The sequence below is a fragment of the Physeter macrocephalus genome, chromosome 2, assembly GCF_002837175.3.
Source record: "Physeter macrocephalus isolate SW-GA chromosome 2, ASM283717v5, whole genome shotgun sequence".
NCBI classification, from domain to species: Eukaryota; Metazoa; Chordata; class Mammalia; order Artiodactyla; family Physeteridae; genus Physeter; species Physeter macrocephalus.
Genome location: NC_041215.1, coordinates 109,184,676 through 109,208,712, shown reverse-complemented (window position 1 = coordinate 109,208,712; position 24,037 = coordinate 109,184,676). Strand labels below are relative to the sequence as shown.

Below are 24,037 nucleotides of genomic sequence, written 5' to 3'. Positions count from 1 at the left end.
TAATTAGCCATGCCTGAGTTGATGCTCATTTCTTAGGCCAGAGGATGGAGTATTCTGATTGGCCAGCCTGTGTCATGTGCTCTCTCATAGGAGGGTGTGGATGAGACTCCATACATGAAAGCCCCACCATGACCACACAGTGTTGGGAAGGAATTCTCAACAGAATTAGGAGACTAGGAGATGTGGGCGGTTGGTGTGGGGTAGCGGGAAAGAAGCTAGATCAACAGAACCATAACTGCTACAATCCATCTGACAATGCCTGAGGATTTCAAGCCTTAGGGCTCTTCAATTTCCCTTATCAGGGCTGCTTAGCATGGATAATAATTAGTGTGCCACACCTGGAGATGGCTACCTCTGTGATTATGATTCTGAACACGTTTGTCATCATATAGCTGTGGGTTTCTTATGATGACTTGCTTTCTGCTCTTAGCAGCCACTTACATTTGTGCAGTTTTCATGGTTTACAAAGCACTTCCACATAAAAATGATCTCATCCACACAACAACATGAAAAGTACATAGAATGGCCACAATTGTTCCCATTTTATAGATGAGGAAATGGGGCCTCAGGGAGGTTAGTGGCTTATCCAGGGTAACATACCTGGCAAGTGGTCAACTCATCTGAACACCCAGGTCTTACAGCTCCAAGATGAACATCAGAGAAATTGGGGGTTTTATGCGAGCTCAGGGAATGTTTCTGAGATCACACAGCAACTCAACCCCTTAGATAGGATTAGAGTTGGAAATCATGATTTTCCTCCCAGGTTTTCATGACTAGAACGTTGGTCTCCTGAGGAAATTCCTGACTTAAAACCTGTCCAGATCTGATGCCAGAAGTTCTGTTTCAAAACACATTTGGTGAGGACTCCGCAGGCTCATTTGTCTCTAGCACTCACTGGAATGCTACACATGCTCACTTGATTTCCAGGCTCCTTTTAAAAGGAGCCAATACAAGAGATTTGTGCTTATGAATTACTACACTTGTAATGAAAAAGGAATTACAGAACATGCTTGAGCTGCTCATATGTTAGACAAGCCTGCAGCTTCTAGATTGCTAGCATGGCGTCTGACTGTCCATCCTGTTAATAATTCCATTAAATTTTTTGCAAAAGGTAAGTCACCTTCTGGGATATGCACGGTGAGAGACAGGTACAAACTGTTACTGGAATTACAGATGCTAAGGAACAGGATTAGATGGTATAGTCAGAACACTGTAACTCGTTACAGCTGCTAATTGGGCTCTCATCTGAAAAGCACCTTACTGCTTTACAGGGGAGGGAGAAAAAAAATAAAACAAGCAGCCCAGACGATTAGGGACCAAACAAAATTAAACAAGTCTTTATGGCCATGAGAATCGGGCATAGTGCTTTGCCTTGCTTTGTTAGCAAGTCATGTATTATGAAGCACTTAGGGATGCTTGCTAATGGGGTCTCTCTCCCTCCTGGAGGGAGACTTGAACATTAGACTCTGTGACTCAGGTGCAGAAACTCTGCTGTATTAGCGAGGGCAGAAGGGCGCTCTCCTTCCTCACAGGGGTGTAGCGAGGCTTAATTAATTGTTGGGGAAGCACTTTGAGATTCTGGGATGAAAGGCACTATAGAATGATAATAATCTGCATCGACAAGGTACATTTCTTCAGTGGAATTCCAAGCACTTTATAAACATTAATTAATCCTCATAACACCCTGGCGAGGTAGGTAAGTTTTCCCAGGATACACTAAACAAATCCACCATGTTATAAGTGGGAAGGAGGCTACTGCTATGAGCTCACTTTATTATTTATTCTTGGTGAGAACTTCCAGAAAGGCTGATGAGGACCCTGCTTCCCATTAGTCCAAACGATTTGCCATTCGCTTTTGATTACCCACAAATATCGTATTCTGCCGGAGCGCTAATCATTCTGCTTGGGGGACACGTGTCCTGAGCAAAGCGAGTCATAAACAGCTGTCATTCCAATGGATATTAATGCCTATTGTCTCCCATTCTGGAGCTCGGCATCTCCCTTACGCAAAGAGAATGGCAGAGGACCGGGTGACATCTGTTTCAAAGGCAGTCTGCAGCCATACTGGAGAGATGCACCTGGCTTCCACTTCCAAACCTGTGTAACCCGTGGCTTCTTGGCCTTTCTTTGTCACCAGCACATTTTCTATTCTGCATTCGGGGTTTTCATCTCCATGCAGCATGGGGAAATGGAATTGAGGGGGTGGGCGGGGGACGGAATTCTGAGTGCATGTAAACCGGGCAACCAGCGTTTCCAGAATCAAGCATCTGTTACAAATCAGCAGAGCAGAAGCAGCTCAAGTGTCAGGTCCCAAACAGCTCCCCCAAACCCCAACCATCCCGCCACTGAAATAAACCTGAAGGGGGAAGACAACCCTCCAGCTAGACAAATGACTTCAACGTGCCGAGCTGTGGACTCGTCAGTCTTGAGTGGCTCTCTGATTATACCTCTATTCCCGTACTCCTGGCTTTAATTCTGCACACATTCATTGACTGCAGCCTTTCAGATTGAAAAGGAAAAAGCAAAGAGCAAAGAAACTTGCTTGCTGTCATTCTGCACGGGCACCCAGGCTTTAAGACAGTTGTCTCTCAGCCGGCCTCCTGGGCTGCAAGGAGAGCGTAGGACTGAGGAATCAACGTGGTGAATCAGCCAGGGTGACGCAAGTCAGATCTCCTGACAAGACATGGAAGCATTTTTTCGTGGCTGCCCTGTCATCGAAGGCAGGGTAAGCACCTCCTGGCTGGGGGTTGGATTTTGACCAATGGCAAATCCCCAATACGGATCTGGCATACTCTTTGAGTGAGTCACCCCACCCCTGTAGCCTCAGTTTCCTCCTCTTTGAAATGAAGGAGTTAGAACAGATCATTTTCTTAGGTCCCCGTTTGGCTTGAATAGTCTGTGGTGGGGTGACTGGGTAAAAACCTCCCTACTTCCTCTTCTCTGCAAAGCCTCCCAACCGGCGTGCCTCGAAGGGGACAGAGTGCGGATAGGTGCTCAGCCTATTGACCCCCTCAGCCCTTGAGAGAGTCGAAGCACCTGAGAAGGTCGCCTCCCCTTATTTGTTTACTGGTTCCTAGAGTTCCTGGGATGCTCTTACACATATTTTTATTTTCTCTGTTTTCCATGACATGAAAAAAATTGGGAAGTGCTGCTCTACTTATTGGCCCACAGATGCATAAACTAAGGCAAGGAATGCTCAGGTGACTTGCCTGTTACTAAACAGCTAGTGAGTAATAATGTGGGTCTTTCTGATTCCAAAAACTGAGCTCTTAACCAGGAATTCCAATCCTGGCTGCCCATTAGTACCAGTGGAAGAATTTAAAAAAATACCCGTGCCTGGCCTCAGACTTTCTGATTTTCCTAGTCAGGGTGGGATCTGGGCATTGATATTTCCCTTTAGTCTCTCCAAGTGATTCTATGTGCAAGCCAGCACTGAGAAACACTGAGCCAGACAATGTTGCTCCTGCTATAGCAGTTTTAACCAAGGGATTGTAGTCTGCCCTTGTAAAGTCCACGAGTAGCTACGAATCACCTACCTGATATGGTAGAGGCAGTCTTCTATTTTAATTCACATATAATGAGAACTGAAAATGTGTTTAAAAGTAAAATGTCCAAAAAGCAAGCCATAGACTTTCATATTATAATGTCCAGAGAGCTAAACAATTTAAAATCCTGAATTATGTCTGTAAAGCTTTTGATCTCTCCATCAAATCTGAACAAGAGCCTTGCTGGGTAGAGTATTCTTGGCTGCAGGGTTTTCCATTTCATCACTTTAAATATACTGTGCCACTCCCTTCTGACCTGTGGAGTTTCTGCTGGAAAATGAGCTGATAGCTTTATGGGAGCTCCCTTGTATGTTATTTGTTGCTTTTCCCTTGCTGCTTTTAATATTCTCTAATTTTTGTCATTTTAAAACTATAATGCGTCTTGGTGTGTTCTTCTTTGGGTTAATCCTGTATGGGACTCTGTGCTTCCTGGAGTTGGATGAATGTTTCCTTTCCCAGGTTAAGGGACATTTTCAGCTATTATGTTTTCAAATATGGTCTCAGCCCCTTTCTCTCTCTCTCTTCTCCTTCTGGGACCTCTGTAATGCAAATATTAGTGCACTTGATGTTGTCCCAGAGGTCTCTTAAACTGTCCTCGTTAAAACAAATTTTTTTTTCTTTTTCTGTTCTGTGGCATGATTTCTACTACTCTGTCTTCCAGCTCACCGATCCATTCCTCTGTATCATTTAGTCTACTGTGGATTCCATCTAGTGTATTTTTCATTTCAGTTATTGTATCCTTCATCTTTGTTTGGTTATTTATATTTTCTAACTCTTTGTTAAAAACTTCTAACTTCTTGCTCTGTGCATCCATTCTCCTCCCGAGTTCTTTGATCATCTTTACGATCTTTAGTCTGAACTCTTTCTCAGGTAGATTGCCTATCTCCACTTCACTTAGTTCTCCTGGGAATTTATCTTGTCGCTTCATCTGGAATATGCTCCTCTGCTGCCTCATTTTGCCTAAGTTGCTATTTGTATTTTTATGTATGTGGTACGTTAGTTATGTTTCTCGACCTTGGAGAAGTGGCCTTCTGTAGGAGATGTCCCGTGCATCCTAGCAGTGCACTCCCCTCTCATCACTCAAGCTATGCGCTCTTAGGGATTTCCCCTAAGAGGGCTGCGTGGGTCCTTCTGTTGTACTGGGCTGACTATGTGGGTGGTCTGGTAGACTTGGTTGGCCCCTAGTCTGGTTGGTTGCCAGGCCCTGCCCTGTGTGGATGCTGCTGGCTGCTGTTTAGTGGGGCCTGATCATGAGGAGGCTGGATGTAGAACCCTAGCAGGCCCCGGGGCTAGTGCTGGCTCACTGGTGGGTGGAGTCAGGGTCCCGAAGACTCTGGGGCTGTTGCCCCCCCACTGGTGGATGAAGCCAGGTCCTTCCTGGGGTTGGTGCCGGACTAGTGGCGGGCAGAGCTGGTTCCTGGAGTCTGGCCGCAGGGCCCAGGGATCCCAGAGCTGGTGTCAGATCGCTGGTGGGCGGGGGTGGGGTGGGGTAGGGGGTGTGGTTCCCGACACAGCTGGGTACAGGGTCCAGAGTGTCCTGAAGCTTGCGTTGGCCTGCCAGTGGGCAGGGCCGGGACGCAGGGGATTCTGGGACTGCTGCTGGCCCACTGGTGGGTGGAGCTGGGTCCTAGGCCCTCTCTTGGGCAGGGTCGTATCTAGAGGAGACTGTGGGCTCAGGAAGTCTTCAGGCAACCTGTCTGCAGGTGTCTGTGGCTGTGGCCCTACCCAGTTAGTTGTTTGGCCTGAGGCATCCCAGCACCTGCGCCTGTAGGCTGTTGAGCAGCGCCAGGTCTTGGCGTTAATTTGGTGTTAATGAGCGAGAAGGAGGAACCCACCTGGCGCGCGCCAGCATCCACCAGGAAGAACGAGCTCTCAAATATGGCTGCCGCCAGTGCCCCCAGTGTGAACCACAGCCGCCCCGCGTCTCCGGGAGACTCTCCAAGACCAGCAGGTAGGTCTGGCTCCTATCAAATTACTGTTTTTGTCCTGGGTCCCAGTGCACATGAGATTTTGTGTGCACCTTTGAGAGTGAAGTCTCTGTTTCCCCCAGTCCCGTGGGGCTCCTGCAAGTAAGCCCCGCTGGTCTTCAAAGCCAAATGCTCTGGGGGCCCCGTCTTCTCAGGGCAGGAGCCCTGGGCTGGGGAGTTCAACGTGGGGCTCAGAACTCTCACTCCTGTGGGAGAACCTCTGCAATATATTCTCCAGTTTGTGTGTCGCCTACCCCAGGGGGTAAAGGGATTTGATTATATCGTGAGTCCACCCCTCCTACCTGTCTCGTTGTGGTTTCTTCTTTATGTTTTTAGTTGTAGAAAATCTTTTCCGGTAGGCTCCGGTCTTTTTCATCGATGGTTGTTCTGCGTTGTGATTTTGATGTGCCCGTGAGAGGAGGCGAGGTTAGGTCTTTCTCCCCCGCCGTTGTGGCCGATTTCTCCTGAATTATGTTTTAAATAATTTGGTAGGTAGCTGAGAATCTTTCCTGGTTCCTGGAGTTGAGGTTGGAGGTTGCTCTGGGCTGCTTCCTTTCTCCCTAATCATTGAGTTGGAGAAGTAGTAGAAACTGGTGGCATGTCTGGTTTCCCAGGCCCTGGGACCCGCTCCCTCATTTCAAACTAGAAGGTCCTATAGAGCTTTCATCTTCGAATTTCCTTCAGTGCCTGGATAGGTGTCTGGAACCATGGTGAAGGAAAGGGTCAGGTAGGGCATTAGCCTCCTGCCCCATCCCCACTTGACAGTGAGGCTCTCTACACCGCTGCCGATGCCTGTGTCAATGAGACCCTGGTTGGGGGGACGGAGGGAGGGAGGGAGAAACAGCATTTGCATCAAATGAATGGTATGGGAGTTGGGGCGCAATGCGGCTCCCAGGGAGGCAGTAATCTCTAACATCTCCAGCCGGATGGTGGCTACTTTTGGAGAAGGCAAGGAAGGAGGACCGGAGCTGGACTTCACTGGAGTGCCCTCCAGAGCTCTGGTCCATCAGCCAGCCTCAGACACCTGTTGCTGCCTTGGGGGGAGCCAGCTCTGTCTCCCAGCTGTGATGTGCCACAAGCCCCATTGGGAGGAGCTTGAAATGGTAGGTTTTATCACTTCCATTTTTTTGAGGTGAAGTAACAGAGGCCCAAGTGGTGAGGTGATTGGCACAAGTTGCACAGCTGGTAAGAAGCGGAAGAGCTAAGGCTCCAATCAGAGAGAGCACTCAAGTGCTCTCATTTCTATAATTCAGCATGGTGGTTTGGAAAGAGCATGGAGTTGGTGTTCTCCCACTTTAGTGTTTGTAGGGCCTTGGACAAGGCACTTGAAGTTATAATAGAGATTAGGTGAAGTAATATAAGTGGACGTGTCTACCACAGCGTTAGCAATAACAGGAGCTCAATAAATGTGCTAGGCATGGCAGGGTGGAAGTGGGGGAGGTAAAAACACTGGGTCTTGGCCCTTAGGAAGCTCATTGTTATGAGGGACAAGGTAGCACAGCAATTGGGCTCGTGGACTCTGGAACCACATGACCTGGTTTTGAAGGACGGTTCACACTCTTCCTAGCTGTGCCATTTTGGGAAAGTTACTGATTCTCTCAATGCCTCAGTTTCCTCATCTGTAAAATGGGCATAATTGCCGTATATGCTTACAAGGTTATTGTGGAGAGTAAATGAATGAATTCATGTACATGCTTTGGCCAGTTCCGATACATAGAAGGCCTGTGATATATGATAGTTGTCAGTACTGTTACATAAATATGTAAAAATGTAAATAAAAGATTTAGGTAACAGTCAACAAAAGCAATGGAAGAAATGTCACAAAGGAAAAATAAGAAGTTCTCAAGTATGTTCTAAGGAAAAAATTTCCTGCTGTGTTTGGAAACTCCTGCAGGTACAATTCGTGACCAGATGGCAAATGATCTCTTTCTTAGTTGATCACGAAACGGAGTCCAGAGGATGACGCCAAATCTTTCTTTTAAAAAAAGTTATCTTGAGTTTTTTCTGCATTTGTGCTAGGGTTCACTCTGGGCATCTTGCTGCAAGGTCAGGGCCTCTGAACTTTCCAGGTTCCATCTGGAGAAAAACTTTAGTATAGAGCATTGTATTATTTTCCTGTTGCTACTGTAACAAATTAATGCAAAGTTAGTGTATCAAAGCAACACGAATTTATTATGTTATAGTTCTGAGGTCAGAAGTCTGAAATCAGGGCTGCACTTTTTCTAGAGGCTTCAGGGGAGAATCCGTTTCCTTGCATTTACCAGCTTCTACAGTCTGCCTCCATTCTTTGATTTGTGGCCCCTCCCTTCATCTTCAAAGCCAGTAATATAGCATCTTCTCTCCTCTCTGACCTCCTGCCTTCCTCTTATAAAGATCCTGGTGATTACTCTGGGCCCACCAGGATCATCCAGGATAATCTCCCCATCTCAAATTCCTTAACTTAATCACATCTGCCATATAAAGTTACATATTCACAGGTTCTGGGGATTAGGATGTAGACATCTTTAGGAGGCCATTATTCAGGCCTATCACAAGCATCTATAAGTCAAACACATCTTTCTCTTGTTAATATGGGCAGCCTTGCTCAGGATAACTAGCAGAAGCTAATATGCAAATTCTCCACCCCACCACCTGTAAGGAGAGGAAAAAATGCAGATGGTGATCAGGGAGTAAGAACTCTAACACTCATCCATATAATAATTGCTGTGGGAATTCTGGTGGGAGCAGTAAATAAGGGCAGGCTTTTTACTGGAACTAAAGATTTGAAAATATCTTGAGAAAGGAGCAGGTCCCAAATAAATTTTATTTACTCATCAAAACACTTTTATAGAACTTGATGTATGCACTGCTCTAAGCACTTCATACAGAGTCATGCAATCCTCTAACAGCCACATGAGGTGCATTCTATTATCATTATCCCCATTCTACAGATGAGGAAGCTGAGATGCAGCCAAGGTTAAGGGATGTGCCTGAGGTCACACAGCTAGAAGTGGTGGCTCTGCGTGAAGTGGTATCCGATGATGGTGAACTGAACCCCGGGTTCCAGTGACCTAGGGCACTCACCACCCAGGGCTTTATGTGTCCTTGAATCCACAGTTCTCTCACAGTGTCTCATCAGGGTGGCTTTTGGTTTAGATGGTACAGCATGAACATGGGGAGAAGTAGTTTTCACCTAATGGAATCTCTTTGCCTCATCTCTGGAAAAAATAAGTGCCCCAGGAAAGAAAGGAGAAGGTACATTTAGAATCCAAGAGCTGGAACAGATTTTAATGATCATCCTGATTATCAAGGTTTCCCAGACTTCTAACCCCGGGGCAAAGCAAAGTAGCTGAGCTGGCCTTGAGGTGGAAGTGTTTGGCTTGGATCTTCAGCTTCAGGCAAGAAAGCATCTTTCAGGACTCAAATCCTTTTTTAAAAAATTAATGAATTATTTTTTATTGAAATATAGTTGATTTACAATGTGTTAATTTCTGCTGTACAGCAAAGTGATTCAGTTATACTTATATATACATTCTTTTTTTAATATATTCTTTTCCATTATGGTTTATCACAAGATATTGAATACAGTTCCCTGTGCTATACAGTAGGACCTTGTTCTTTATCCATGCTATATATAATAGCTTACATCTGCTAACCCCAGTCTCCCACTCCATCCCTCCCCCAATCCCCTTCCGCTTGGCAAACACAAGTCTGTTCTCCAGGTCTGTGAATCTGTTTCTGTTTTGCAGATAGGTTCATTTGTGTCATATTTTAGATTCCACATATAAGTCATATCATTTGGTATTTGTCTTTCTCCTTCTGACTTACTTCATGTAGTATTATAATCTCTAGTTGCCTCCATGTTGCTGCAAATGGCATTATTTCATTCTTTTTTATGGCTGAGTAATATTCCATTGTATATAGGTACCACATCTTCTTTATCCATTCCTCTGTCAATGGATATTTAGGTTGTTTCCATGTCTTGGCTACTGTGAATAGTGCTGCTATGAACATGGGGGTGCATGTATCTTTTTGAATTAGAGTTTTGTCTGGATATATGCCCAGGAGTAGGATTGCTGGATCATACGGTAATTCTATTTTTAGTTTTCTGAAGAACCTCCATACTGTTTTCCATAGTGGCTGTACCAACTTACATTCCCACCAACAGTGCAAGAGGGTTCCCTTTTCTCCACACCCTCTTCAGCATTTGTTGTTTGTAGATTTTCTGATGATGCCCATTCTAACTGGTGTGAGGTGATACCTCACTGTAGGTTTGATTTTCATTTCTCTAATAATTAGCAATGTTGAGCATCTTTTCATTTACTTTTTGGTCACCTGTATGTCTTCTCTGGAGAAATGTCTATTTAGATCTTCTGCCTATTTTTTGATTGGGTTCTTTGTCTTTTTTTGATATTGAGCTGTGTGAGCTGTTTGTATGTTTTGGAAATTAAGCCCTTGTTGATCACATCATTTGCAAATATTTGCTCCCATTCTGTGAATTGTCTTTTCGTTTTGTTTATGGTCTCCTTTGCTGTGCAAACGCTTGTAAATTTGATTAGGTCCCATTTGTTTATTTTTATTTCTATTTCTATTGCCTTGTGAGACTGACCTAAGAAAACATTGGTACAATTTATGTCAGAGAATGTTTTGCCTATGATCTCTTCATAGTTTTATGGTGTCATGTCTTATGTTTGTCTTTAAGCCATCTTGAGTTTATTTTGGTTGAGTTTATTATGGTGAGAGGGTGTGTTCTAATTTCATTGATTTACATGTGGCTGTCCAGCTTTCCGAACACCACTTGCTGAAGAGACAGTCTTTTTCCCATTGTATATTCTTGCCACATTTGTTGAAGATTAATTGACCACAGGTGTATGGGTTTATTTCTGGGCTCTCTATTCTGTTCCATTGATCCATATGTCTGTTTTTGTGCCAATACCACGCTGTTTGGATTGCTGTAGCTTTATAGCATTGTCTGAAGTCTGGGAAGGTTATGCCTCCTGTTTTGTTCTTTTTCTTCAGGATTGCTTTGGCAATTCTGGGTCTTCTATGGTTCCATATAAATTTTAGGATTATTGGTTCTAGTTCTGTTAAAAATGTCATGGTTAATTTGATAGGAATCACACTAAATTTGTAGATTGCTTTGAGTAGTATGGCCACTTTTGAATATTAATTCTTCCAATCCAAGAGCATGGGCTATCTTTCCATTTCTTTGAATCATCTTCTGTTTCCCTTATTAATGTTTTATAGTTCTCAGCACATAAGTCTTTCACCTTCTTGGTCAGGTCTCTTCCTAATTATTTTATTTTTGGGGGTGAGATTTTAAAAGGTATTGTTTTTTTACATTCCCTTTCTGATATTTCATTGTTAGTGTAAAGAAATGCAAGCGATTTCTGTATGTTAATCTTGTATCCTGCTACCTTGCTGAATTTATCAGTTCCAGTAGTTTTTGCCTGGAGTCTTGAGGGTTTTCTATATATAGTTTCAAGCCATCTGCATATAATGACAATTTTTCCTCTTCCCTTTCAATCTGGATACCTTTTATTTCTTTTTCTTGTCTGATTGCTGTCGCTAGGAATTCCAATGCTATGTTGAATAAAAGAGGTGAGAGTGGACATCCTTGTCTTGTTCCAGATTTTAGCAGGAAGTCTTTCAGCTTTTCACTGTTCAGTATTATATTGACTGTGGGTTTGTCATAAATAGCTTTTTTTACGTTGAGATATGTTCCCTCTATACCTACTTTGGTAAGAGTTTTTATATGAATGGATGTTGAATCTTGCCAAATGCTTTTTCTGCATTTATTGAGATGATCATGTGGTTTTTGTCTTTTGTTGATGTGGTATATCACATTGATTGATTTGCATATGTTGAACCATCCTTGTGAACTTGGGGTGAATCCCACTTGGTTGTGGTGTATGATCTGTTTTATGTGTTATTGGATTTGGTTTGCTAATATTTTGTTGGGAATTTTTGCATCTATCTTCATCAAAGATGGCCTGTAGTTTTCTTTTTTGGTCAAGGCTCAGATTCTAGCTTAAAAATTCATGAAGCATTTTTCATTCTAAACTTGTAATGAACTCTTCTTCCAAGAATAAGTCTTTGAATAAAATTATCAGAACATTGTGCAATGTATATCTGGTGATTTTGAGTGTCCCCCCAGACCCACCTGAGCTGAACACCCAATTTCCACACCTATTTGAGAACATAGACTCTAGTCCCACCCACTCATAAGTCTAAGCTCTAAACTTATCAAATGATGGTTTAGACCTGGCTTGGACACACTTGCTGAGACGGGGACTGATTGCCAGCTCATGAAATGTATGAGGCATTCTTGTCAATCTAAGTCTTGGAGTTAAGGGCTTCTAGAGTCACCTTATGTCAAATCACCCAAGCTGGTATGAGAGAAAAGGCAATAGCAGTAGATGGGGACATGGAGACCTTCCCTTCACCTTGGGTCTGCCTAGACTCCTAGGGACAGAACGGCTATCTTTAATGGAGAAGCACCAGTGGTTGAAGCCATGGGCAGAGAGTAATAGTGCTGAATGCCCTAAGGACTCAAGGCATTTCTAGCTTGTGCTAGAAGTAAATAGCAACTGTTTTGTGGCAAAAGAGGGCCACATAATTCAATTCAAGTTCAGTGGGTATTCCCAAGCAGAAATTGTAAAGGCTAGATTTAGGATGGGGGATGGGGTGGGGTTGGAGTGGGGACAAATACACTAAATAAGTCAAGTCTGTGTTCTAGTATCTAGTTGGCTCGTGAGGCACATAGTAAATTACTCTTAGTGACTGGCTACCTTCAAGTCTCAGTTTACCAAACAGCCCATACATTGGTTGCTTAAGATTCCAGAGGCCTAAGGTCATCGTGTGGACAGCTTGTATGCACCTGCTCAAAGCTTCGCAAGACTTTTCATTAATGTTTGGTCTAGACAGTTGGCAAACTGAGAATATGTTTCTGCCTAGGAATATTGCTAACCGACTTGGGCATCTCTCACTAAAGAAAGTGAGGTAGTGATGAGGAGTAAGGAAGAAACCCTGGTTTATGTTTGGTTCTACTGGGACTTGAGGACCATACGACAAATGTTCAAAGACCCATAAACTACAAAGTACATCCCAACCTCAATTTAAAAACCAGAAAAAAAAAAAAAAAAAGACCAGGTGGCTTTGGCATGACCCTTAAGATCACGATGGGGAAATGACCACTTTGCCATTCTACTTGCTGTTCAGAGCCCTGTTTTAGATCTACTCTTAGAAATATGGTTCTGATCAGAATGAAATTAGAGGAGGAAGAGGAGGATAAGATGGAGAAATCCAGGAGCTGTGCCAGGGGCCTCTTCGTTTCAAGACCCAACTCACTGGGAGCTCCAAGACAGAACATTTCAGTTCGTGCCGCTAGAAGGGGTCTCAACAGAGCAAGGGGGCTGTTCAGAACTGTGGGAGAGCCTTCCTTTGAAGCCTTTGTTTCTCTAATAGACACAATCATGGAAGGATCCAAAAAGGGAAGGGACACAGCACACTGGGTGTTACTACGGACAGATGACAACTCCGCCGGCCGAGGTAGAACCTGAGGACAGTGGGGCTACTTTTCCCTCCTGCCTCTGCTTGTGGGAGAGCTGCTGCAGACTGGAAATCAAACTCGGCCCTGATACTTTGAAGTCTCCTCCTCTTTGAGGTTTTGGTGGAGGGATAATGAGTGGATGAAAGGCCTTTTTAGCTGGGGCTGTGAACCGCTAGTTCCAGATGAATGGGCACTAGCAACACAGGGCAGCTTGTGAGGCCCATTCAGGAGGGGGAGGGAGGGACAGAGCAGGTCTTTGGATGGTGTCTTCCCCCAGCGCCGGCCCTGGAAACAACTAGTGAGGGGAAGGGAGCCAAAGGGAAACAAGGACGGAAGAAAAGTCCTTCCAGACCGGTGATTCACTTGGCTGCTGGGTTTGCCTCTCCTTAGGCATTTGAAGGGACTGAGAACAGTGGAGGGTGTGGGCTTGGAGAACAAGGCAGATTCGGGCGGGATCTCCCTCTTTCCTGGATGGGAGCCCTTTCATCCTCCTATATTTATGGATCGAGGGCTATAATCCCCCCATTGGGGCCACAAAACAATCTCTCAGATGCCCTGGTCTTGGTAGTCCCTATGAGACCCTGTTTTTGGGCCCCAGTGCCCTGGGCTCCTCCTGTTTATTGTTCAGGAAATCTCCCTCCTTTCTCTTCTGTCCTTATATGAGAGAGCAAATGCCTTCAGGCTTGGTTTTCCATTATCCCTGAAATCCATCCCTTCCCAGGCTATTACCTGGTTACTATAAAATAGGCCACAAGCTGGCAGCTCTCGGATGGGCTGTGTGAGGTTGAATTCTGTGTCATCATTTAACAATCAGGAAGTTTCACTGTTTAAGAAGCTCAACCACACCTGGCCCTACAATTGGTCAGAGTCGAGTAGGGGTGCCACCTTGGGTGGGGCTTGGGTGCTCCTGTTCCCTAAACACGGCCTCTGCTCTTGCCCCATCTTCTCCCAGACCCTACCTCTGCCCACTGCTGCTCTTGATCTTCTTATACTCTTGTAAGTTTACATAGTCACGCTATCACACTGGAAGCATTTGAGTTTGTGACCCCAGGTAGGGTAGAAAAGGGGAGCACATCACCTCCCTACTTTCGTGTTTCTACATGGAGAAAGTTTTGAGTGACACTCCTGGTTTCTCTCCTTCCCCTGACTCAGTAAGTTTGGAAGAAGGACCCAGGCATGCCCAACTCAGCCCCTCCATCTTCAGACCTGCCTGCCTACAGGAGGATCCCTAATGGCTCTGCTCTCACCCAAAGGTGAGGGTTCTCTCTGTAGGAGACCACTGAGGTTGTCCATCACTGCCTGCACCTAGGAGGTCATGTTGGCCTAATTCAGGGGTGAAAGGTTAGCAAGCTGACTTGGCTGCAGTTTCAAGTCACGTTTTTCAGTTGGCTTTATTCAGTTGGCAAGCTGACATTTCCATCAGGTATCCTGATATTTAGTTCAGAAAAAGTGAGAGCTGTGATTCCAGTGGTGAAGGCTACAGTTAGTATGCAGTTTACGTGCTGATGTGTGTCTAGCTCAGGAACAGAAAACTTCTTACCCCGAGTGCTACCTGAGATTCTCCCATCCTCATGGATGCATGCACACCTGTGGGCCCCGGTTTCACTGACCCGTGCTCCCTCACCAATATGTGAGGATTTCAGTCCTGTGGAAAACCCCCCTCCCTGAAAATCAGGGAGACCTCAGGGAGCATTTCTCTTGCTCTCACCGTTGGCTCATGTACATACAGCTTCTGCCTGCCATGACGTCCCTGCTTATGTAGTTCCTCAGTGCCCCTGGGGGCATGGAGTCCTCCCTGGGAGAGCTGATATCTGTCCTGGTGGAATTTTCTCAGGGTGCCCCTCAAGTTCCCATCCTTGTGGTGTCCATCCTTCTTGGGTTCTCTTCAGGCCTCACTGCACAAGAGTAATTTCATGTTCTGTGCAGAAGTATCAGGAAGACTTCCTTTTCTTTCACTCTGAGCCATGCTTTGTCTAGCCTCAAAGTGGCTCTGTGTGTCCTCACATCCCATTGCTGGCTGCATCCTCTCTCTCCATGGGCCTCTGTGAGGTTGACTGAGGGGCCCACTCCTGAAACAGACGCTTGGCTGACCTCTCCACCTGAGGGTCTCCCACGCATGCATCCCTGGCTCCCTCAAACCTCCTCTCTCCACCAGAAGTTCTCCTGAACTCCTACTCATGCAAGCTAACTTCTCAATGGCCAACCCAACAGTCTTGTCCCAACTGTCTTGTCCCAACTGAATGACAAAAGCCACATTTATTGAGCCAGACACTGTTTTAACTACTTCATATGAGCCTAAGCCACTGAGTCCTCCCAATGGCCTGTGAGACAGGTGCTCCCCCTATCATCACTACTTCTTATGGACTTGGCAACTGGCTCAAAGGGCCTCAGAGATTTGCTCCAGGCCATACGCATGGTGAGTTATAGAGCTGCTCTTCACATACGAGTGGTCTCAATTCAAAGTTAACCCTCTTAGCCTTCCTTGAGCTCAATCTGGGATGTAGGACAGAGAGGAAGAAAAAGGAGAGGAAAATTTAAGAAAAGTTGGAAATGGGCAGAAAAGTAATATAAAAAGGGAGACAAAAGAAAAACAAGCCAGTTCCCCAGTTCCCAATGTTTGCATGATAAATCACTCCATCATACTCTATTCCCTAGAGCTTGAGGGATCACAGAGAATCTGTCTTCTCATTTCACCAAAGAGAAAGCTAAGGCCCAGAGCAGTGAGGAAGTTGCCCAAGATGAAAATATGTGTATTTTGAGAGAATAAGTGAAGGCAAAGTGAAAACTAAAAGAGCTTCTAAAATGGAGATGGTGCAAATCTTTGTTTTGCTGTACGGCAGCTGAGAGGGATGGAATGACTTGCCCAAGATTAAAATATGTGTACCTCAAAGAGGATGAGGTAAAGGAACCAAAACAATGCGAGGAACTTGCCTGAATGAACTTCTAAAACGGAGAATACTCCATTTTGTGTTACAAATTGAAAGAAAAATTACTTTCTATTAAATAAACACAGTTTATGAAGTGTAGTCTCTATTACTGCTATTGTGTAATGGTGTAAAGGGATTGATTGATTGATTCCTTGAGCGCCATGTAATCAAGCAATCTTCTAGCTGAAATTTTCTGGAATTTGGGGCCAGATGCTCTCACCTTTCATTAATTATAAAGGCTCTTGTCGGGTATCGCAGTGTACTTAGAGGCACGTTCAAGGGGTTTGGTCTTGCGGAGAGGCACAGAAATTCACAGTGGTTTGAGAGGCGTGATGACAGAGGTACGCATGGTCTTGGGCTTGTGCAAGATCCATCTGTGTAGGCAACAGGATAGATCAATGATTAGGGGGCACTAAGGCCTGAAAACATTAGGCATATGTTTAAACATGAATCACTGCAGAAAGGCTGAGGTTAATGTGAGAGCCTTTCACTTCCCTAATAGAAAATCGAGCCAGCCCTCGCCTCTGCCCATAGACTCAGCAATGCCCGTGTGGCTTCCACGTGGTCAGAAGCATTAGTTAGGGTCTTATCCATATCTATTAGGAGGGAGGAAGCCCATTTAGCAAATTAAAATTGTTTTTATTTCCCCAGCTAATTGTTTTCTAATTGTTTAAGTAAAAGGTTTTGGTCTTGATTAGAGGCTTTTAGTAAATTAAATCTGTTCACATTTTACAAGTTTAATATTTAGATCATAGAGAGGCAGTAATGGTTAGTGAGGTCTGCTATGGTGAGGGTTTTGAAATATAAATGTTGATGCTGAATAGGCCTTAGAGATTATATGGTTCAATACTCTCATCCTGCCACTGGAGGAACCGAGGCCCAGAGACGCTAACGGACTTGTCAAAGGTCACACAGCTTGAAAGTGGGAGAAGCTAGGCCAGAGCTGCCAAGGTCTGCTATCCCTGGCTAAGCACACATTTTCAGGGGGAACACCTCTGGTCAATACAGAAAGCTTTAATTAAATATTTAACCTTGAAAATAGCCCACACACAGAATAAATGGGGCATGCAGAAACATTAATTAATGTGTTTCATAGCTTAATGTAAATTATGTACTTCACACTTTAATGTAAACTGGTTAGTACTTGATATTTAACTGAGCAGTTGTTATGGGGAAATTTAACACACTGTGTGAGAATTTGAGCTAAGTGACCTAAAGGTACACACATAAGTGTGCACATCCTGCTTAAAATAAAATTGATATATTTCACTATACTTTTTAGAATAAATGTAAGAAAAAATGTTGATAAGATGCAGAATTAATTCCCCAAAGTGGGTTCCTAGGGATACTTATGTGAAATCCATGTAAATCAGTGTAATGATCACAGATGTTACGAGGGGAAAATGATTTCCTAGTCTAATAAAGCTGGAAAGCCCCAGGTTAGGCAAGTTAAATAGATTTTTTTCTCTCTTTTTTTTTTTTCCTCTGTTGCTTCTCTCTCTCTCTCCCCCTCTTTCCCTTCTTCTGCCTTTCTTTTGTCTTCTGTTCTTTCTTACCCTCTCCTTAACATCTGGCCATTCCGAGGCTTCAGCATTTCAGATCCTAACATCTTCAACTCCGTCCTTGTGACATGCTCTGGCCTGGTGGAATTTTCTCAGGGTGCCCTCAGGCAAACTTTGGTGATTCCCAGGGTCATTTTAAAACTGAAAGGCCATTCAGTCTCTTCTGAAAAACGAAGAAGCACCTCCTGTTTCCGTTCAGACATGGACACTGGAGCCTCCTTCTGCAGACATTCTGCTGGATCACAGCACTGCCCCAGCTGCAAGTCCCATGAAAACATTGTACCTCACAAGCTCCCTGCCGTCCCCAGGACGGATCTGTGAGGGCACCAACGGTAGACACAAACTTTTCCCTTACTTATCCAGTCACTTCGGTTATTAATGGCCTTGTAGAAATAAGCTTCCCTGTCTTGAAATATGGAATGACTGAGAATACAGCCCCAGGATTTACAGCTCCACATGGCATGCAGATATAATTTTTACTTGGCTGCTGTGATGACAAGATTCAGTGAGGCTTTAGGCAAGTAAGTCTGAATTATGCGGCTAAAATATGAGATGTCCCTGGACACTCAGCCCCTCTGAGAGGATATCTGATTAGCCTTGGCCCCTCTGGGGGCAGGGACATGTTTGGAGTCTAATTTCCATTTGGCTGACCTGGAAAGGTAGGGACAAATATGGATAAGTCTCTCTCTTGGGATTTTTGGAGGAAGGTGTAAAAAAAAAAAAAAAAAAACGAAAACTGGCCACAGAGCTGCCACTCACTGTCAGTCACTCAGATTTTAGATAAGGACTCCCTCCCTTTTTATTGTCTCCCTCACTTAACCTCTGCCTTGATTCTTTTCCATCCCCTCTGGGGACAGGGGAAGGGGAGAGGGGGAAGAGGGGGAAGGACTACTTTTCTTTTCAAGTCTGACCATTTCAGTTCAAGTCTGTAAATAAAGGTTAAACTGAGAGGGAGCCCGAGTTAGCACAATAAATGCCCACTTGAGCTTATCGGCCACTCTCCCCCATTGGTCAGTCTCCCGGAGCCTCCCTTGAAGAGGCAGCTGCAAAGATCAAACCCTTCAGCTATTCGGTCTCCTGAATCCAATTTGACTTGGCCCTGCTATCACCCACTGACATTTGAAATGTGTCTATTTAGAAAGGAAAAGAGAAAAGAGCACAAATAGTAGGGAAAAAATATGCCGGAGATGCCATATCCTGCTAGGCAAGAAAAAGAAATATCCGGCTTTGCAGAGACTAGAGTCTGTGTGTGCTGTGTGTGTGTGGTGTTGGTTTTTGTTTTTTTTCTTTCTGTCTTGGTCTTTTCCTGTGTTTCTGCCCTCCCACTGCCACATTTATTAGTATGATGGTAAGGATGACTTAAACTGTCTGAGTTTTTCTAGAAGGCGGGAAGGAGGGGGCTAAGGAAATGAATGGACCGAGCCTGCGTAGTCACAGGGCCTTGCTCTGAAGGGCGTCCTTTGGCTCTCTGGCTGGTTGAATGAGGGAGGCCACTGGAGGAAGTTGGCTGGCCTGAGACAAAGACAACAGGCACATCTAACAGAGGAAGGATGTCCTTGACCTGGCCTCTGAACCCCAGACCAAGGTCAGGCTCCTGCAGGCACGCCCTTTGGTGGTCAAGGAGCATGTGCTGTGCCCGTTGAGAATCTATCCACAGGGGTTCTGAGTAGGGGGCTGCCTGGAGAGTCTGTAACTGGGGACGGTGACCCTCATTGCTGGCGGCTCTAGGTCTTCCAGTCCAGTGCTTCTGAATTCTGTTGAAATGTAGGTTCTGGTTCAGTAGGTCTGGGGTGGGATCTGAGATTCTGCATTTCTAACAGGCTCCCAGGTAATAAGATGCTGCTGGTTGTGGACCACTCTTTGGATGGCAAAATGTGCTTGGCACAAATCTAGAGATGCAGAAGTGAGGGGCTGGGCCTGAGGCTACAGCTGTGAGGGCATGTTTTATTCAGGACTCTTAAAAATGCTTTCAGTTATTTGGAGGCAGACCAAGGGGACACTTGGTTTTCCCACATTTACCCATATTCAATACATTGAGCATTTTGTAACCTTAGAAGAGACGTCCTCTCAATAAGGAGTAATGGATATCAGAGCGTTTCTCAAAGTATCCCTGGATTGGCTACAATGGAATCACCATGAGAGCTTGTTAGAACTGTTGATTCTGCGGCTTTTCCCAGGCCTCTTCAATGCTCTGGAGGGGGGCTTCCCTGGTGGCGCAGTGGTTGAGAGTCCGCCTGCCGATGCAGGGGACACGGGTCTGTGCCCCGGTCTGGGAAGATCCCACATGCCGCGGAGCGGCTGGGCCCGTAAGCCATGGCCGCTGAGCCTGCGCGTCCGGATCCTGTGCTCCGCAACGGGAGAGGCCACAACAGTGAGAGGCCCGCGAACCACAAAAAAAAAAAAAAGAAGCTCTAGAGGGGTAGTGGTGGGGAACCCAGGAATTGGCATCTATCAAGCTTACAGCTGATGCTAGGGCACACTGAAGCAGCTGAAGTATTAGGTCCCTATGTCCAATTGCTCCTTCTTTGAATTGCAGTAGAGTAATAAGCATCACAAGAAAATAGAACATTTGTTTAACAAATCTTTAAAAAATACAAGTAACACATATATATATTCAATAGAGAAATTGAGAAAAGACAGAGGAGCAAAACCAAGATGAAATTCACCTACGATTACTCTTAACATTTTGGTGTATGCCCTTTCAGACATTTTCCCCTATGCATTTTAGGGGAAAAAACCAAAAGCATAATTGTAATAAGATGTTAACATTTTGAAAAAAAAAAAAAAAAAAAAAGAACTCCACAGTGCACTGGAAAATTCTCTGCAAGCAACTACATTTCTCCAGTAGTATAAATTTTAATGATAACCTGTTGGATTTCTCTCCTTAAAATCCATTGTCTATGAGTGACTTCTTTTTAACCTTGCTTCCTCAAACAAAGTGAGGTACCTTTTTGTCCTCCCCCCCTCTTCTTCCTTTCTTCCTTTTTCTAATTTGCCTTCATAAATCAGTGGCAAACAAGGTTTGAGAGTTTGGCAATTAATTTCCCCGGCTTTGTTGGGTCTCACCTGCTGACTTGCTGAGTCAACTTGAGAAAGGCTGGTCCCTTCTCTACTCTCTAATTTCTTTATCTCTAGGATGAGACTAATAATGCTTGCCCTTAACACACTCACGGAGATATTTCCAGAGTTATATTAGGATAACGTCTGCAAATTTCTTTAGATTACTGAGAGACAGAGTGATTAAAAAAAATCCAAGGCACTTGTTATTTCCTTAGTACTTATGACAGGATTCCCAGCTGTGGTTCTAGAAAACCATTTGAAAAAAATAAACCACTTTAAAGGCAAAAGAGACATTTCTCATCTCTCCTGTTAGACACTGGCAAAGGGGCAGGGGAGGATGTCTATTTATAACTCATATAATTTGATTCTACTTTAAATCCAGTTTCTACAACATGGACCAGGTAAAGAGTTTTATCAGTCAGGTCCACTCAGAGAAACAGAGCCAGTAGGAGATGATAGGTAGGGAGGTAGATAGATAGAAGGACAGGCTTTATACATAGATTGATTTAGATGTATGGACTATATATGTATGTATATTTATGTGTAATATGTGTGTATAGATATAGATATACAGATATTGATTTAGTACAAGGTATTGGCTTACACAATGGATATGACTAAACAAATCCACAAATCTATAGGGCAGGCTCTCAGGAAGGGAAGATCACAGATAACCTAGAACTCCACAGGCTGAAACTGTTGTCTGTAGGTGAGAATCTCTTCTGTCTCTAAGAAAAGCCTCAGCCTGCTTTTAAGGCCTTTCAACTGATTAATCCAGGCCTACCAGGACAGTCTCTCTAATTTAAGGTCAACTGATTGGGGACTTCAATTACATTTATAAAATCCCTTTGCAGCAGCCCCAGATTAGTGTTTGATTGAATAAGTGGGGGCTGTAGCTTAGCTAAGCTGACGCATTAAAAAGCTCCCACAGTCAACATGGCATACTTCTTGTCAACATGGCACCCATACACATCTCCTTAAATCACACTTAATCTCCAAATCAAGACATCAGCTAAGTCACACTTCCACCCAACATGATATAACTCTCCAGCTTACAACTGAAAACAGTTGTGAAATTTGTACAACTCGACTCACTGTATCACCTTTCACAATCTTACTATCATTCTTTTATAATTTGTTAACCTTCACTTTCTTCAAATCTCTACCACTAATCTCTGTAAGACCAATATTCCTCTTGGTTTATTCCCATAGTTTTTGTGATATAAAATCAACAGCAAGACAGCAGCTAACTCTCTGATGCTCCCCTTGGAACATTTTTCCTTAGGAATAGCTTTCTATACAGAATGCTTATAATCACCAGGCCCAGTGCTTAGCATTGTTTATATAGTATTTCACTTAATCCTTACACCAACACTATGATATAGGTATTATCTTTATTCTCTAGGAGAGGAAACTGGGTTAAGAGTGGTTAGCTAAATATATAGCCAATATCATATAGTTAGTAAATAGCACAGCTGGGATTTGTACCTAGTGCATTTTTATTCCAGAGAGAAAGCTCTTAAACACAACTAAGATATTTTGTCTTTTTTTTTTTTTTTTTTTTTTTTTTTGGCTGTGTGCTATGTGGGATCTTCGTTCCCCAACCAGGGATCAAACCCTTGCCCCCTGCAGTGGAAGCGCGGAGTCTTAACCACTGGACCGCCAGGGAAGTCCCACAGCTGAGATATTTTGAAGGTCCCTTGTAAGGGTAGTGTTTCTTCATGGGTGGTCTGGAGACCATCTATATCAGAATTACCTTCTGCACAGGTTAAAAATGCAGATCCCTGGGCCCAACCACAAATCTAGTGAAAGTACATTTTTAGAGACAGGATCCATCAGTTTTAACAAGTTTCCCAGGTATTTTTATGTATTCCATGGTTGTCCCGTACTCTGAAGTGGAGACTAAAGGAAATAATTTTCAAAAGTGGAACAACTTGGCTGTTGGTAGGTTGAAATTACTCATGTTGTTGAAAAGAAACATCGTAAAATTTGAGAACATCCTCTTAGATGGGTTGCGGCTAGCAAATTGGGAGACTTTCTACGTTCTACTGCTGTGTGAAGAATTTTCCCATTTTCTCTAGAGATTCGAGGGATGGGTCCCTGCCAGTGCCACACATCACATGCTCAGAGGACCAATCTCATCACGTGTATCAGCTATCCCAACACATTCAGACACAACCAGGAAGTGCTGTTATTACTATCCCCAGTGCAATAGAGACAGGATTGGATGGGCCAATAGCTCAGATGACAATGCAAGTTTTGGTAACAAATATATACACCAGGGATTTAGAAGACCTTTTTCTTACCCCGGTTTTGCAGATAAAGGCAAAGGTGGGGGTGGGAAGGAGACAAGAGGGACAGTGAAAGGCATATGATTAAAAAAGAAAAGGAGCGAGAGAAGCTTATTCTCATTCCCAAACCAGATCAATCCTTATTCCAAAGTGATCTCTAATCAAAACCCAGCATATGGTTTTTATTAATTTGGGGGCAATTCCCCTACCGCCTAGTGCAATAAAAAAAGGATGTTGATATCATAGAAGATTATAGCATCCCTTATTAAGCTAGCAAACAAGACGTGTAAAATCCAAGATAATGAAATAAGTTGGATTGCTTCACCCTTCCCTCCCTGGTTTTATTATTATTGTTATTTGATTGCTGAAGGTTCTGAGGGGAAGCGACTCAGAGCTGGGTTATTAATAGATTATGCTAGGTTTATTGCCAGTATGAAGCTGATACCAAGGGCCCAAACTTCTGCTCATCACTCTCAGCGGGGAGAAAGCAAAGTACCATCTTTAAGCTCTGATTTGCAGAAATGATTCACCTATATTTAATTTTCTGTTTTCTGAAGCTAGAAAAAAAACTGAGCTTGAGTTCTTTTTTGTTGTCAGTTGGTTTGGCCAACTCTTGTTCCCTTTTAGTGTAGTATAGGTTCATGCCACTTTCTCCAGAACGAAACTTCAGGTCAATGGAGACCAGTACATCTTCTATGAATGCCCCACCATGAACATTAGGTTCTTCCTCGAGGGAAGCTGGCTATCCAGGTTTTTAGTTTTGCCTCTGTGAACTTCTGCAACATAGCCTCAAACCCTGAGCCATTCAGATATAGCCTGGGAAAGAGTGGGGGCTGGTAATACAGGATGAGATTCCACACCAAGTCTGGGAGTTCCTAATCCACGTTGAGAGAGGCAAGGAGGAAGGGGAAAGTGGGAGGAAAGCTGGCTGGCTGCTGCGTAGGTATGTTTACACAGGTATCTTATTCATCTTCTTAAACATCCTGTGAGGCTACCACCTCATTAATGAAGACTCTGTGTCTCAGAGAGTTTTTTTTTTTTGTTTTGTTTTTTTGCGGTATGCGGGACTCCCTGTGTTGTGGCCTCTCCCGTTGTGGAGCCCAGGCTCCGGACGCGCAGGCTCAGCGGCCATGGCTCACGGGCCCAGCCGCTCC

At 44.2% G+C, this 24,037-nt stretch overlaps 1 protein-coding gene across 1 annotated transcript in view; it reads right to left on the bottom strand.

The window, feature by feature from the left end:
• Nucleotides 1–16,246: 16,246 nt before the first annotated feature.
• PARD3B (par-3 family cell polarity regulator beta) overlaps nucleotides 16,247–24,037 on the bottom strand; it is a 1,107,844-nt gene continuing 1,100,053 nt past the window's right edge. The window contains exon 26 of the mRNA XM_055089625.1: nucleotides 16,247–16,344. Coding sequence (XP_054945600.1) covers nucleotides 16,281–16,344 — 64 coding nt within the window. The 3' untranslated portion in view covers nucleotides 16,247–16,280. The remainder of the gene's footprint in view (nucleotides 16,345–24,037) is intronic.